Source organism: Alternaria ventricosa (genome assembly GCF_023758065.1).
Source record: "Alternaria ventricosa strain BMP 2768 chromosome Unknown scaffold_12, whole genome shotgun sequence".
In the NCBI taxonomy this organism is placed as follows: domain Eukaryota; kingdom Fungi; phylum Ascomycota; class Dothideomycetes; order Pleosporales; family Pleosporaceae; genus Alternaria; species Alternaria ventricosa.
This window is the reverse complement of record NW_026055692.1, coordinates 664156-680490: the sequence shown is the minus strand read 5'-3', so window position 1 is coordinate 680490 and position 16335 is coordinate 664156. Positions and strand designations below refer to the sequence as shown.

Sequence of the window (16335 nt, the reverse complement as noted above, 5' to 3'; positions counted from 1 at the left end):
GCCTGCGTATCCAGGCGCCGGGTGTCGGAGGCGAGGTACCTATAACGAAAGCGCATATGTCGTGCATGATTCATGCTGTTGGTTGACTTGCACCTGACTTGTGCTATTGAGCGGTTTGCTGGTGACGCGTCCTGTGGATGATGTGTTCTGGCCTATCAGCGGGGTCAATGCCGTGGCGGATGGGTCTCGTTGTGCTGTCGCAGGAGGCGTTTCAGAGTGGTTCACGTGATCGGAGGGTGGGTGGAGTGTGTCAGATGTGTCAGATGTCAATATCACGAACATCTATTGATGCGAGTCCCTTTTGTACTTCGCGATCTTCTATTTCAACCTACGCCCTTCGAACGCAGTGTTAGCGCAGTGCCGTACTATACCATCCTAGGAGAACTGTGCGCCCTCACCAACATCAACAACCTGATGTCCAGGACTAGGCGGTACATCACCTGACTCCCACACAGTCTGTTGCTCTCCAAGCCTGAAGACAATCTCACCCCCTTCTGTCATGATGCCACCCGCGTCTTCATGCTCGAACCAGTTCTTGTCCCAGGCCTGCCCATTGATACTCACTCCCTGAACATAGTACCCCTGCTTTCCGTCTCCATCATCCAACCCCTCGGCCCTGATCCTCAGCGTCTTGTCATGATTGACAGTAATGTTGATATCAGAGAACCAAGGACTTTCCAAGAGATATACGGGGGTAGTGACTATAGGATACAATCCCAGCATCTGCCAGATGAGCCAGCAATTCAGGGCTCCTGCGTCGCTGTTTCCGGGTATACCGTTCGTTGTATTGAAGTAGAAGTCATTGGCAAGCTGGCGGCTTCGCTCGACGCTCTTCCACTGCTTGTTGAGGTAGTTGTATAGATACGGTGTTTCGAAGTCGGGTTCGTTTGCGACGTTGTTGATGGTCGTGATACCAAGTCCGTTTACGCCGAGGTCTACCCCAGACGTGTTTGGTTGGAATACGTAGTCGAGACGATCTTCAAAGTGGGAAGGGCCGCCCATTAGCGTGATAACGCGCGAGATGTCGTGAGGAACGACGAAGGAATACTCTACCTTCTTGTTAGTGTACAAGTAGAAGATGAATGCATGCAGGCAGGCAGCGACTCACCAAAAGCAGTGCCTTCGTAGCTCTCATCTTCCCAGTTACAATCGCCGCAGTCAGTAATGTCGTAGGTCTTGTGGAAAGTGCCGTTCGCGTATCGCGGCATAACGAAACCGGAAAAGTTACGACTCGCAGACTCAGGATCCCAACTCATCTGCCAACCTGCGGACCGACGGAGGTAGAGGTCACGATCGCCAGGCGCTTCACCAGCTGCGATCTGGCTCACAGCGAAATCGTTGAGTGAGTACTCTACTGTCTTTGAGACTGCACGCGTGCTGCGATCAGCCGAGACGTAGCCGAGTTCTATCCAGTCTTTCAGCGCGCCACGTCCTTCCTTCAGCGACCCATACGGATCGACTGGGTTCTCGTCGAAGAAAGGTAAGACATCGGCATCCTTCTTGACTGCTGCATAGCCTTCCGTCCAGTTGATCATACCCGTCAAGCCCTTGACGTAGGCATCTGCCAGGACGTTGTCGGCGTTCGATCCTCCCTGGACCAGACCGTTGTAATTGCCAGATCGGCCATCAGGAAGATATCCTTCTTGCTTGAACATGTCGATGAGGGATCGAATCATTGACTCATAGTAGCTTGGCTGAATGAGGTGCCAGAGCGAGACCTGGTTGCGGAACAAATCCCACATTGTGTAGAAATCTGCAGGAGTAGAGATACGAAGTCAGTATATGTCTCACATGCATCTCGTGGAGCCAGGACTTACCATCCCAATATGGCTCGTCCGATTCCCATAGCGGGTTCTCACCTACACGCTCGCTGGGTATGAGGTGCATGAAGTACAAGCTGGAGTATAACAAGGCCAGCCTGGTCTTGTTTGCCGACTCCGAAGTGTCAACGCGAATCTTGGAAAAGACATCGCGGTTCCATTCGTCACGCGTCGCTTGCGCGGTATCCTCGATTGACCACGAAGAGAGCTCGGCGTTCTTGTACGAACATGCCTTGTCGACGGACATGAATGATATGCCGACTCGCGATTTGATCTCGGTGACATCGGTCCAAGTGAATACTGCTCCAACGCGGTCGTTCATCGGCCCTGACCGGGCTGTTGATCCAGTATACGTAGGCCGAGGTGTTGTGCCATTATTGAACGACCAGAAATGTCGACCGACAGGGAATGTGTTCTTCCCTTTAAAAGCACGTGCCTCGTCAGGCAGGCTATCGAACTCGCCGCACACGTACACGGTGACTGGTGCCTACACGTAGGTGTACGAAGTCAGTCCATGTCTCACATGCAGTTCGTACAGCGATTTCCTTACACCCACGTTCCACCCACCTGCTATGGATGTGTATCCAGTGTATGTGCTGTTGTTCGGTTGAATCTCAATCTCGCCGCCTGTGTAGAATTGCGAGTCCCACGAGCGTGTAAGATGGGGCAAGTAGTGCGACAAGTCAACCAGCACGTGCTTCTCGGACGAAGACGGATATGTGTAATGGTATAGTCCTGCGTGTCGAGAGGCCGCGAGCTCGATCCTGACACCAGATTCGAGCTCGGTACGGAAGTAGCCAACTTGCGCAACGTCTTCGCCAACCTAAAGGCTTGTCAGAAGCTGCCTTTCCATCACGCTTGATGACCCTACACGATCCTGCCAGTAAGTTCGATTGTCCAGCAAATTGACATCGCCGTCAATGCTTGTTAGCGGCATCTGGGAAGGGTATCCATATTTAGAGCCTCCGCCGGTTCCTGACTGATGCATCAAGCTGATGCCAGTCACATGGCCTTGAGGTGTATATCCGCCGTTGAGTGCACTCTGGTTGATGGGCTCTTCATACGTGTCGATACCCAGTTTGACCATGCCAAATGGTACTGCGCCACCCACGAATACATCACCGCCACCGTCTAGTATCTGTTAGAAGTGAGCTTGATGTAAATTTCTGGGCATCTTGCATGCGTAGCCAGGTATCGCGCCTTCAGTCCCGATAAATGGATTCACAAACTGCGAATAGTCGACATCTTTCGAAAGTGCGCATGGCGCAAGTACCAGTAGAGACAACAACCCAGTTCCCAACATCTTGAGGGCAGTTGAGGTAGCTAGGCGGGTCGTAGTCTCTGTTACTTCTTATGCGTCCCAGCCGTTGGTGCACCGCTTTCCAAGGTACCCCGCATGCGCGCATCGATCCGCAGGCGGGCGTCGTCGGTTGTACACCCTGATTGAGCTCTAAGGTTACATCGTCAATGAATCCTTCGTAGATAGAGAGCAGTTGCAGTGCGTTATGACGTCGACTCTCGGGTCCCTCTTCCCCGTCAGGTGCCTGCCAAGATGCGGAGACAATCACGTGATTGTGCACGTGCGCGTCTTCGGAATCATCTTCCGAGGGAAAGGACGCGTCTCTCATCGTTTCTGTCGAACCCCCAACTTCGCGTCCGGCGCTCGACAAGCGCGCGTCTCCTTCTTCGATGAGACGCATAAGTTGAGCAATACACCCCCGACTGCGTTTCTTGTCTCAGCCCCCTCTTCAGCCAGACAGTGATCACCTACTGGCCGCACCTTCCGCGCCAATCCCGACCGATTGAGCTTTGCCCTCCAAGCCCCAACGTTGTCTACATGACAACAGTCCATCGACAACAATGGCCCAGATACGTCACCTGTCTGTGTGTTGAAGGTTGAAGGTCGAAGCCTATCCTGTTGGGCTCATGGAGCATGCGCGTCACGCAGTGTGAGCATCGAAGCCCCTCACATGTCTTCCTCTTTCGAGTTCGATCTACGAGATAAGATGTCGAACCTTATGCATACGTGTAGGTCATCACTGCGAAGGCCAAAACTCCGAGGCAAATGCCTCAAAGTTGTCTCTAAGTACCGGCTTCCTGGTATCCTGGATGGTGGGCTCCAACGCATAAGTTTGGGCCCTAGCGCAGATGCCCTACACTACGAAAAACATGAAGTTGACGTAGAGAGAATCTAGGAGGGGAGATGGTGTTGATTTAGTCCATGGCGAGTGCGAACCCGAACGAGCTAGGCTGGCCGATCTGCTCCGCAAACTTTGTCTACGATTCCAGCTGCCTAGTTGCTGGTTGGCCCACGAAGAAGAGTTTAGATCCCGAAACTTAGACATGGAGAAATATGCCGCCCTCTATGAGAAACTCGCGAACACGGTCAGCGCAAGGTGCGCATGCAAGCATCCTGATCCCTCATGCCTACGCCCGGCGGGTAATTCAAGCGCGCCACTCCGGTTCGCAGCCGCCGTGCCGTAACGACTTGGTCACGAACAGCTGTTTCTCAGCACAAGGGTGACTCGCGCGAATGTTCATTCAGATTGACTGCGGCCGTGTTGACTGAAAACACATCGCTGATAACAGAGTTTACGAAGGCTGCAAAGCGCTGCTGATGCACTACAGGTCACCATTAGTGTGTGGTCACATCTTGCATCGCGAAAATGAACCATTACATATCAACTTGTGGTGTAAGCTATCCGAAACTCGTACATCCGCTTCAGAGCGATATCTCATTCGTCAGCAGTGTTCATGACGACTAGGAGCGACGAACCAGAGGTGCTCGGTCGACATGTCCAGTAGTAAATCCACTTGCGGTAAGGCAAGCGACAGTTGGCTGTGCAGGGCTGTTCGCCTCGTCTTCGAACCTACACCAAAACCAACACCACCAGTTTAGATCATAATGCATCGCACTCTTGTATCGGTTGGCTCACTGCTAACAACGAATGCGGGGCTTTGGGTAGCACCCATCTTGAAGACACGCACATTGCTGTCATCTGTGAAAGAGTGCAGACACACGCGCAGGCCACTAGGTACGTTGAAGTGGCTGATCTGCCGTTAGCACCTCACTCACCAAAACACAGACACCATCTCGTGTGGATGGAAACAGACACCCTAAGAATGTACATCTTTATGAACAGTTTGCCAACAGCTTCATCGCGCAATATTGCCACAACATGTTGCTGCCATGCGCCTACGTCGCGATACCTGCGATATCCCAACGTCGCTGCATTGGAAGGTGTTTGACCTAACTACCGCATCTCCTGCCAACGTTTGCCCAGCGCATACTCATCAAATTAAGGTGCGATGTTGCTGGGTCCAACCTCCTCCCGTTGCCTTCATGGTCACAGGTTTACAAGCATCCCCAAGATAAGTCCGAGCGCGGCATGTTCCAGATCGCCGAAAGTTGCGGCTGTCGATTGCGCACTCGGCATTCATTGAACTCTATCAGGATAAAGGGTGATGACCGAGCATCAGTCTATCCGCGCGCTGGCCCTAGTACGACAATGGAAGCCGACCCACTCTTGCTAAAGAACAAGATTTGCGACTACAATCAAATGCACCTTGGCATCAATCTGTACAAGTCCCGCTCATGACCTGAAAATCGCGATGGTATGACTGCTGGGACAGACGGGCGCGTTGTTAGCGCGTGCACCAAGCGGCGAAGTGGAGGGGATCTCCGCCGCCCGGGCCGTCGTTCACTCACCCCAGTGCCAAGTGCAAAAACCGCGATTGGTCAAATATCTGGAACATGACGAGGATGCACGCCGACCTGATCCTTACCGGCTCTTGCTTCAGGCCCGAGTCAGACAAGCCCAAAGCACGTACCAGCAACGTTCACACCGAGACGAGGTTTGGCCAGCGAATACCCACATCTTTGAGATGGTCTTGGGCACATAGGCATAAAACTTCCAGTGAATTGCATACCTGACAAACACCATATCGCGATAGCTTCTACGATCGAGCTCGGCGAGATCTTCGCCGGACCCTGGCATGCGGAAGAGTCTCAGGCACTAGCCTATTGTATAGTTTGTGCCTTACATGTCGACATCCGCGGAGCATCCTTACCTATAGATTGTACCCTCATCCCGGAGGAACACAGCCCTTTTTGGATGGAACTCCGTTGAACATTAATACATCTATACCGACTGGACGTTCCCGTCGTATCCGACGCCTTGGACCCCCGCGACTGCGATCAAGATGTCTTCCCAATTCGATAACTGGCGCAGCGACCCGAGTGAGTCGCACTCGATGTTGATGGCCGTATCGACATGGTCAATGGGTGGAATCTCTTTCGTCTTTCTGGTTGTTCGCTGTTGGATCCGTCGTTCCCAAAAGAAGTTCTGGTTTGACGACATTGTACTCATTATTAGCTGGGTAAGTGAGGCCAAAGGTCGAACTGAGATAATGGATCGCTGATGCACCACAGTTTATGCTCCTTGGCCAACTAATCTTGAACCAACTCAGCATCAACCTCGGTTTTGGAAAGCATGCACTCGACAGTAAGAGTTCGCAAAGAAGACTTCAATCAACCTATCTCTAACTTTCTGGCCAGTTGACTTCAGCCACTTCGAACGTATCACGTATTATGGTGCATCTGCGCTCACCTTTTCCATCACGGGCATCATTCTCAGCAAAATCTCGTTCGGGCTCACTTTGCTTCGGTTGACCGACGGATGGCTCAAGGCCTACGTTTGGTTTGCTATCGCCACCCTTGGCTTATTCGCGATACCAGTTGCTGTCCTTCCCTGGGTCTTATGCAAGCCAATAACGAAGACCTTCGTTGATATCCTTCCGGGCACATGTATCGACAAGGAGCCTTCGGTTATATACGGAAGATTTCAGGCTATATGGGCCGCAATCATGGACATTTCTCTAGCATTATTGCCATGGAAGGTCCTCTGGAATCTACAGATGCGTACCGCGGAGAAGATCGGAGTTGGTCTTGCCATGAGTCTGGGTATCTTGGCAGGAGTCACCTCTATTCTCCGAGCCAGATATGTCGAGCAGCTCCAAACCCAGGATCTATCTTGTAAGTCATTAAAGCGTTCTATCTGAAACGAGCTAACCAAAGCAGACCAAGCGTATAAATCCGTCATTTGGTCAACAGCAGACACTGCCATGACTGTTGTTGCCACGTCCATCCCGGTACTCCGTGTCTTCTTCAAGCAAGCAGTCAACACGGCCATCTCACATTACCACAACTCAACAAACCGAAGCGGCAAATCGAAATCTACTGGGACTGGAAGCACTCCTTCCAACCCTTCCAACAACGCAAGCACCCTTGCGAATCACAGTGCACGACGATTGAACAAGAACACATCACGTACATTGGGGAACACGAGCACAGATTCATTATTCAAAGACGACGACGACCTGGAGCGTGGCCCCAAGGAGGGTTACATTGAGTTGGACGATCTCATTGTTGACGAGAAGACTGGAAGGGTTTCGGCTGCAACACCCGAGTCATTGCCAGAGTCCATGTCACGGGCACACCTACACGGTGACAATTGGCCCTTGGCAGACCACATTCAGACGCACATAGAAGACATACGGAGGCTGTAATGGAGCTTACGAGTAATAGATAATCACGAATAATGCCATAACGAAGATGTTTGCTCACCTATTCTCGGCCGCAAATCGGCGTCGCCCCCAGTCCTTTTTCCATGACTACTATTGAGTCTTGTTAATTATCCTAGCCATCGCATTACTTTCTTCGAGCATTTAGAACATGAGTAATGAGAGGCGAGAGGACCCTGAAGACCGAATCTCATCGCAGTCTTCTCATTCGCCTCTGCCCGGTTCCTGGCTCCGCTCCCTTCCGGCTAGCGGCATCTGATCTACAGGCCCGCCTCCACGCTGCGGCAGGTTCCCAGGTAGCGCCACTGCACGCCCACCACCATGACAACGCCTAGCGTCCCCGGATCCCAAATCGCACTATGCGCACATCAGGGGCCTTGTCGCCCTTGCGACCGATAGCATCGGAATCATCTACCGACCAATCGAAGATGACGTGATGAGCCGACCGACATTAGTCGATATCTTAGTCGATGTCTCTAGCATGTCAGGCGCATATCCAAGGCTGCACCACCACACTCTTTTCCTAACTTCGGCCCTTCTATCGGTCGTTCATTTGTAGAACAGAGTCATTGTTCTACGCTCGCGCAGAAGGTTTGCCATCTCATCAGCGACGTGCATGATCTCAGCACGATGATCAGGCACACCACTCCTGAATTAAACTTCCGCTACGAAATTCGCCATGGTTGATTGGTGGCGTTCATGTCATTCGCCGTGAACACCTCAGACTGTTCGCATATAATAAGACTTCAACTGCCAAATTGCTTTTCACCCGTCACCGATACATACGCTCCTTAGTCTTTGCATAGTTTCAGTCGCAAGCATGAAGGCTTCCATTCTATGCGCTACGCTCCTTTCATCGGCAGCTCTTGCCTTCCCCGCCAACCTCCTCAACAACCTCCCTGCTGATCTCAGCGATGAGGGACTCGCAGAGATTACAGAGCTGGCGGCAAAAATCACCAGAGCGGTCGAGGAAATGCCGGCCAACTTGGCCAAGCGACAACTTGGTGCTAGCATCCTGCCACCGGGCTTCGACGCGGACGCGCAGCGTATCAGCACCACGGGTGAACACCGTTATGTAGGTGGACTCTTGGGATGGAAGACTTGTTCTTGCATCAATTTCTAACACGTCTACCTACAGATTGCACCTGGCAAGAATGACCTTCGCGGACCATGCCCAGGCCTGAACGTCATGGCAAACCATGGCTATCTCCCCCGCAATGGAATCGCATCCGTCACGCAGCTGACTACTGCATCGAACGAAGGTACGCATGTTGCCACTGGACCGTCAGCCAAATTGCTCACAGCGCCGTAGTTTTCGGTATGGGTCTCGAGCTCTCCGCTTTCCTGTCAGTCCTTGCTACCGTAATGGGCGGCGACATCGTCTCGTCTTCCATCGGTGGCCCGCCCAGCGGAGGCCTGCTTGGTGGACTCACTACAGGGCTTGGTCTCGTCGGAAAGCCGCAGGGTATGAGCGGGACACACAACCGTTTCGAAGCCGACTGCTCTCCTACACGAGAGGATCTGTACAAGAACGGCAACCCAGTATCGCTGAACCTCCCTCAGTTCGAGGAACTCATGGCCATGCCTATCGGTCCCCAAGGCTACGACCTCACTGTCATGCATCCTTTCCGTGGTTCAAGATATAACAACTCCGTCGCCACCAACGGACACTACTGGGCTGGGCCTTTGACCCACTACGCTATCAACACTGCGACCTACCTGTTCACCTTCCACTTCTTCTCGAATCACTCTGCAGAGTACCCATCAGGTTATCTTGACGGTGAGACCCTCAAGTCGTTTGAAGGCGTCACAGGAGAGAAAGGCAGCTTCAAGTGGGCTCGTGGTCAGGAGAAGATTCCCGAGAACGTAAGTTTGCTCTGCATGCATCATCAGCGGTCGAAATCTACTAACACCTACCGCAGTGGTACCGCCGCGCGATCGGTGATGACTACGGAATCGCAGCCTTCACTCTCGACGCTGTAGGCGCACTCCAGGCTCTTCCCTATATGGCCGTCGTAGGTGGCAACACCGGCGAGCCCAACACCTTCACCGGCGTCAACATCGCCGACCTTACCGGCGGTGTCTTCAACGCCGAGACCCTGCTCGAAGACAACAACCTCATGTGCTTCGCATTCCAGGCTGTCAACTCCGCCAGCCCGGATATCTTGAAGGGTCTCCTCGGCAATGTTCTGCTTGCTGTGCAGAAGTTGACCGATGCGCTGAACCCTATCCTTGCGAAGCTTGGCTGCCCTGATCTTGCCAAGTACGACAAGTCTTTGCTTGCCAAGTTCCCGGGTGCGGGTGCTGGAATTTAGTTGGGTGTGAGGATGACTGCTTTATGATACCAATACCTACTTCACTTCATATAGTGTATTAATACGTACTTAATGAACATCAACAAGACCTAATGACGAGTCAAGCAATGTTCCCTTTGATGTTGACAATTGCGTCGAAAAGTCTCACATCCCTTCAGTCTCTTATCTTTGCGTAATCTCTCCATGAGGGACTGTTGTTGTTCAATGTAGTGCAGTATCCCGAAGGACACAGATTGATAGCTGAATATGGCGAGAAGTAGAGAAGTCCAGATCCAAGAGAATCATGAAACTGGAGTCGGATAGTGGCTGAAACCGGCCGTCATTGCACCGAACCCCTTCGCGGGCGTACAATCGCTTCGGGAAGACATACCATCGAAGAAGCCAGCGCCTCTGTCCTTGGCACGATGCTCAGCTGCTGAGGGCGTGCTTTCGCGACGCGCGAACATTGTAGATGAGATGATCAGAGGCCACCTCCTCTCTGGGTCGGGCCAATCTCGGAACATTGGAAGCTATGACCACGCTGCGTCATGACTGCTCCCATCACCTGCATACTTCAATCAACATCAGTACGAACCGTCAAACCACCATATCATCCCAATGTATGTCGATGAAGTGCTCCAATGAGCCCTAGACGGCTCCCTGGCTTCCAGGCTGCTGCAGCATCGCCCTGTCCCTTAAATCTCTCGTCTTCGACAGCACGCGCCCGTGTCTCGAAGAGCCAATTTCATCTGGGCAGCCCTTAAAGACCATGAACAGCTTGACAACGACCAGCATGTCAGACAATTTGCTCCTATCGGTAGCGTTGCGATAGCCGACCCATTCTTGGCATGCTGTTCACGAAGCCGTACACATAATTTCTTACTCGAACGGCCTTTCAAGAGTGCCCTTCCTTCCGGACGGCATGGAATCCGAGCAAAAGCAGATCACGAGTAACAAATGGCGAGAAGGTTACCACAAGAATAGACATCCGATCCAGTCAGGATGCGCTTCGCTTTTGTCCAAGACATCCTCATCGTATGTTTTAGGCACTTGGCGAACAAAGACCCGCGTCGAATTAGCGATGCTTACCTTGAGCTCATCAGCTTTTCCACCCATGCTCATGCTAATACGGGTTGTACACTTCGCAACTCGATCGTTCATTTGAGCTGAATGTTTATAGCATGCGTTGAGGCCTGATGCTTCCAAGGCGCCGAGTCGGATGTTGGTGTTGGCCAAGGTGCGCGAAACTCAGCACGCGTTACACAGGTGCCTCAAATTTCGGACACCAAGCCTTGGTGCTAAGGCATCCACGTACGCTGTATCACCACATGTGGCGAGTATATAACCAGATGGAAGAGGCGCTATGTGAGGCTCGGTAGGAATAATTCGCTGTTGACCAGTCCTTTCTCAAACACACTCATTGATCCTTTCGCTTCTTTCGCTTCTCTTCTACACGTTCTTTTGACAAGACATTTACCGCACACACTTTCACAATACACATCTTTTGCAACTCATTATACCATAATGTATACCGCCGCATTCGTCACCATTGCAAGCCTGGCGCTGGGCGCAACCGCTGCGCCAGTCGCTGCATCACCTCTCGACATCGGCAACGGTCACATGCAGCTACAGATCAACATCGACCTGACCGGTAAAGACGCCGTCGCTGCCAACGCTATCGATGCTGAGCAACTGTTCGCTTTCTCCTCAACGCACTTCGTTCATGCCGTTCCGGAAGAAGTCGTCAACGGCACCGAGCCAACCGGTGGTCTCGCTGGCGCATCCGGTACTTTCAACTTCGGCATCAACAGCGCCTCCAACATGATTTGTTACAACATTACCCTGCACAACTTCCAAGGCGAATTCGACTCCCCCGCGACTACGGCGACCCACATCCACGAGGCCGCGCGCGGTGCTAGCGGACCACCCAGAATCTCATTCCCCAACCCGGAGCTGGTAGAGGGAAGCGAGACGGTCAGGAACAGTGCAGGCTGTATCAAGGGCCCATTTACGACTGGTGTTATGGTTGAAGGAAAGGATTCGGGCGAAGGCTTCCATGTTAGCATGATTGAAGCCAACCCGGCGGCTTTCATGGCGGATACTCATTCCAGCTTGGCGCTTCCTGGTGCGGTGAGGGGACAGATGGCATGAAACAGTCGTAGATCTTATTTCACATAATAATTGTAATGCGAACTCTTTACATATTATAATGGAACCTACTGAATGGCAAGACCCAACGCCTTAAATCATCTATCGTCCGCAGCAGTCATGCCTCTCTCGCAGCAGTCTCTGACTCGTCTTCTTTCACATGAACTACGAGAACAACCATGAGGCGCATGCCCCTGTACTTTTTCGTGAACCAACTTTTAGTGATCGCCTTGTTCCAATCCATTATCGAACTTGCAGTAAGCCCCCGTTTCAGTATTGCAAAACCCGAAAGGGCATAGAAGAAGTGATTCAGCGTGATACCTTCAGGCTCAAGGATCTTGATGACTTTGGGTTCTTCCTGATCCGGTTGACTTTTGTGAAGCCTGTAGCTGACGTGTAATTCGATCTCTTTGAGTGGAGGCCAAGTTATGAACATCTCTCGCCAAGACGCTTCCGGATTGGGCAATCCATTCCGCCTGTTGATGGTGGGAAGGAGGTGCCAGCGGCTGATGTAGGGGAGTTCGGGGTTGTCGAAAGCAGTAATGGAGCTAGGCTCTGGTAATCCGAAGAAGCGACTCAGAAGAGGGTGTGCGATACAGTCGGCGAGTACTTCCGACCTGGTGGAACGGCTGTTACCATGATCCAACCATTTCTTTGCTAGGAAGGCCTCCCTGGGGCTTAATTCGATCTGCGTTTTCATAGATTGTCTGTACCGGAATAGTGTCTTAGAGGTTTTTGATTGTCCCTGATCAGTTCGCACCAACGTTTTGAGACGCGCTCGTAGCGCAACAGATCTTCGACTGGTAGCATAGAGAGGGTCCATTCGAGGATCTCGACATTTTCGTGAAAGGTTTCCATGATGAAGACGTTTATCGATGTGGAGGGTTGTTCGTGCGCCACACGACAGAACTTATGCCTCCAACAATGTTTGCTGCAAGTGCTGCCTGGAAGTGACATGAACCTGCCAGCAGCATCGCATTCCGGTTAGCTAGTCTGCCTTCTCCAGCACGGCAACTCTATCCTCCGCTCTCCGCTCGAGAGCCGCCCGTCTCCTCAGATACCAGATCTGCACAGCATATCCCACGACCAAAGCCAAACCCAATACGAGCATGGGAACAAGCAGCCAACGCACGGTTTTCTGGAGATCACAACAGTCAGAATCCAGTCTACCAAACTCGCTTTCTTGAACTCTATACTTACAGTCTCCACACACGCCAGCCTCCTTGCTGCATCATCCGTTTTTCGTATAACGGGTATCATAACGCAAGTCGCTAGCTCACGCGTGCATGTAAACTCGTTGTTGTATTTCGTCAACACAGTCGGTATTTGACAACGCTTTTGTGACTGGTAATGCAGGATCGAGGACCATATCGCGGATGCAAGTGTGCTGGCGAAGGATACGACTGCGAGTACCACAGCTGTGATGTACACGGTATTGCCTCGAAAGGGATGTTGCGGGTTCTGGATGCGTTGTAAGCCCTGATCAAGATACAGCCATCACGAAGAATAATACCTGTGTATCTTCTTCCATTACAGCTCTGGGCTTCGCTCGCACAATCCAGATACTCAGTACACTTGCCACGACGCCCAATACCGCTCTCGCAACGGCTAGTCTATCATATGTTTCGTTATAGTCGACAGCGATCCACTGCTGAGTCGTCTGCTGCTCGTCAGATGTTCCATCTGTTCCTCTCCAGATGTACCAAGCGTCAGCGGGGAAGTATTGAACCAAAAGCCATTTCGCATGACCAGTGAGACCGAGGGTGCCAATGGATGCGACCAAGAGTAGGATGGAGCTTATGAAGAGTATGCGATTAGATAGGCTGGAACAAGGCATCTTGATCTCTTGGCAGTGAATGTTGAAGTAGGCGGAAGCAGGCGCTCGCGATGAAGAAGAGAAAGCAAAGTCGAAGCAAGAGAAATAGAGTCAACAATCTCGAAGAAATGAAGTCCCTAGAATCACTTCGTATTGATTGCTAGCATTACCGACTACCCACAGTCTCAAAGACCTGCGTTCGGCCAAACCTCGGTAGAGACGTACGTCCGTGGCTGTACCCTATCATACTGTGAGATATACGTCGATGGAAACCATTGCAGGAAATGAGGGACTACGGCCACCTGTCGTGTAGCGCATGTATGAAAAGAACAACAGCAACTGGACAGAATTTGATTCATGTCAGCTGTATGCGCAGCATTTACATTTGTCGGTGTTGATGTGGTGAGCAGGCTGGCCTATGGAGCGGCTAAATTGCCGGATCATGTCAGCACCGCTTTGATTTGCGGGGACCAGAGCGAGGCCTACATAAGCGCAGCAGCACTGCCACTTCAGGGCGCTGACTCGGGGTCAGTAGGGCCAGTATTAGTCGCAGTGCGCAAATGCTGCCTTGCTGACTCGGGGTCAGTAGGGCCAGTATTAGTCGCAGTGCGCAAATGCTGCCTTGCTGACTGTCGAACATAGACTCAAAGTAAGGAGTGCATGCTTCGTGCGACCGGTAGGTGCGCTGCCATTCATTTCCACGGGGCGACTTCGTCTTGAGACATTGGCTGATCGTCTCACTCGAATGCTCTTGAGTCGAGAACTAGCAGCGGTACGTAAGCCGACCAGACGACGCATCACTGCCGAGGCATTTGCATACAATACTACACCGCTGCCCTCTTGGCCACTTTCGTAGCCTACTCTGCGCTCCTTCCTGCTTTCATTTCTCATCGCCGGCCCTCTGCTTCGTGAAGCGGGACGCCACCCAATTCTGCGGTGCCATGCTGCCCATCGAGTTCGCCTCCATTTATGGTGTGTCCGTGTTTTGTCGCCGTATGCGCATACGCCTCCGCATCAGGGTATCCGTCTCTGGTCATTTCTGGCGTGCCATACGGATTCATAGAATCACCGTCGCTCGACGGGACAGCAGTCCCCGCGGAGTGGCGCTTGGAGCGCTTGAGGATGTATAAGATAGCGACACCGGCGAATGCGATAACCGCAAGCCCTCCGACGACGCTTCCGGCAATTATGGATGTATTGACTGTCCCACTGATTCCAGCAGGGGGTTGATTCTGATCGCCGGTCGGGTTCGACGTTGAGGATGGGGTAGGTGCCGAGATGGACGGATTGCTATTCGATGCAGGTGTACTGGACGCGGCCTGTTGGGACGCGACTGACGTTGGGTCCACTACAACACGTCAATAATAAGTCAAACATAGCGTTTGCGCAATGTCACGTACCATTGGCCGGAAGCGCTTGGTACAGTGTCGTCGACATCAACGGATGGCTGCCTGTCCAATCGCAGTAGATACGCGTGTACGCGTCGGAAGCGCCAAAAGTGGTGTACATGATGTCCGAGTAGCAAAGCCCATAATCTCCGTCGCTGTTCAGCTGGTTAACATGGCCGAGTCTACGCGGAAGACATGCAGCTCAACTCACCAGGTACTAGTCACACCTCCAGACCCATACACCGTTGTATGTGAGCAGCTTGTCCATGCCTCACAGCCTGTCTTCGGTAAAGGGGAGGTCGTGGTGGTTCCATCAACCTCGAAAGCGGATGACGCTTTGCACGATTGATACAGGCTGCCTGTTGTAAAAAGGTAGCCGTCGGACTGAGGAAATGTCTTGATCGACCCTATTGCCAGGTCAGATAAGCGCACCTCGAGCTCGAGCTCGCATGCCAGTGTACTTACAGACCGGCTTATCGTCTTGCGTGCCGATGAGCTCGTATCCCATAACCACGATGCCATTTGCAGGGCCTTGCCTTGGGAGCATTGCAGGAGCTGTGGGTGCAGGCATTGGGGCATGTATCAGTGCCGCAGCAGCGACATTGATAGAGACCATTCGCAAGAGGAAAGAAAACATGGCGATGTGTATAAAGTGTCGTATGGGACAGAGCACCAGAGCACCCAGCGCATGCACTGCTCAAGTCGGTGGAAGGAGAGCGACAGAGACACTCTCAAGGTCCGCGACCTCGTCGCAAAGTGGGTTTTGTCTTTTGGACCCCAACCATCGTGTCATTTTAGATACGCCCGACTATCACGACATCCTGGTCGTGTTCGACGGCTGTGAGTGGGTGCATGAGGCACGAAAACACGATTGAGGTTTAGGGGATATGCGGGGCGTAGCCTTCGAGCACGGGCAGCGTTGGGCCGGGGGTTTGAGAGGCGGATAAAGTGCGACTTAGTCCATTCATGGTTTGGTTGGCGCCTGCCAAGCAGGCGTTCCGTCGTGGCGGGGCTGGGAGCCTCCTAATCCTAGGTTGTGCATGCAGCCTTCCGCAAATCTCTGCGATAGGGATCTCAATGTGCGGGCAAAACTCGCCGGTCGATACAGGGCTGCAGTGCGGTCGTCGCTCTGTGAAACTGTGCAGCGATGCCTTGCAATATCTGGTCATCTCAACGTCGAGCTGATGCAGGCACGGTCTGTGTCTCCGAGCTCATCCTTCCACCCCAAATCGCAGCGGATGCTAAAATATGCATCAGTCGGCCTACTAGCTACGCGCCAGCCGAGG

At 52.4% G+C, this 16335-nt stretch overlaps 4 protein-coding genes across 4 annotated transcripts; 3 read left to right on the top strand and 1 right to left on the bottom strand.

The window, feature by feature from the left end:
- Positions 1-375: 375 nt before the first annotated feature.
- J4E93_007104 (uncharacterized protein) lies at positions 376-2067 on the bottom strand (the record flags this gene model as incomplete). Its single annotated transcript, XM_049345014.1, has 3 exons — positions 376-1049; positions 1109-1753; positions 1818-2067. 3 exons carry the CDS (start codon positions 2065-2067, stop codon positions 376-378), a joined length of 1569 nt encoding a protein of 522 aa, XP_049197939.1.
- Positions 2068-6686: 4619 nt separating this feature from the next.
- Positions 6687-7388, top strand: J4E93_007103 (uncharacterized protein; the record flags this gene model as incomplete). The annotated part of the gene is made up of 2 exons (XM_049345013.1): positions 6687-6855; positions 6901-7388. 2 exons carry the CDS (start codon positions 6687-6689, stop codon positions 7386-7388), a joined length of 657 nt encoding a protein of 218 aa, XP_049197938.1.
- Positions 7389-8223: 835 nt separating this feature from the next.
- J4E93_007102 (uncharacterized protein) lies at positions 8224-9718 on the top strand (the record flags this gene model as incomplete). The annotated part of the gene is made up of 4 exons (XM_049345012.1): positions 8224-8478; positions 8542-8665; positions 8716-9269; positions 9326-9718. 4 exons carry the CDS (start codon positions 8224-8226, stop codon positions 9716-9718), a joined length of 1326 nt encoding a protein of 441 aa, XP_049197937.1.
- A 1503-nt stretch (positions 9719-11221) lies between these two features.
- Positions 11222-11848, top strand: J4E93_007101 (uncharacterized protein; the record flags this gene model as incomplete). Its single annotated transcript, XM_049345011.1, has 1 exon — positions 11222-11848. One exon carries the CDS (start codon positions 11222-11224, stop codon positions 11846-11848), a length of 627 nt encoding a protein of 208 aa, XP_049197936.1.
- Between the last annotated feature and the right edge of the window lie 4487 nt (positions 11849-16335).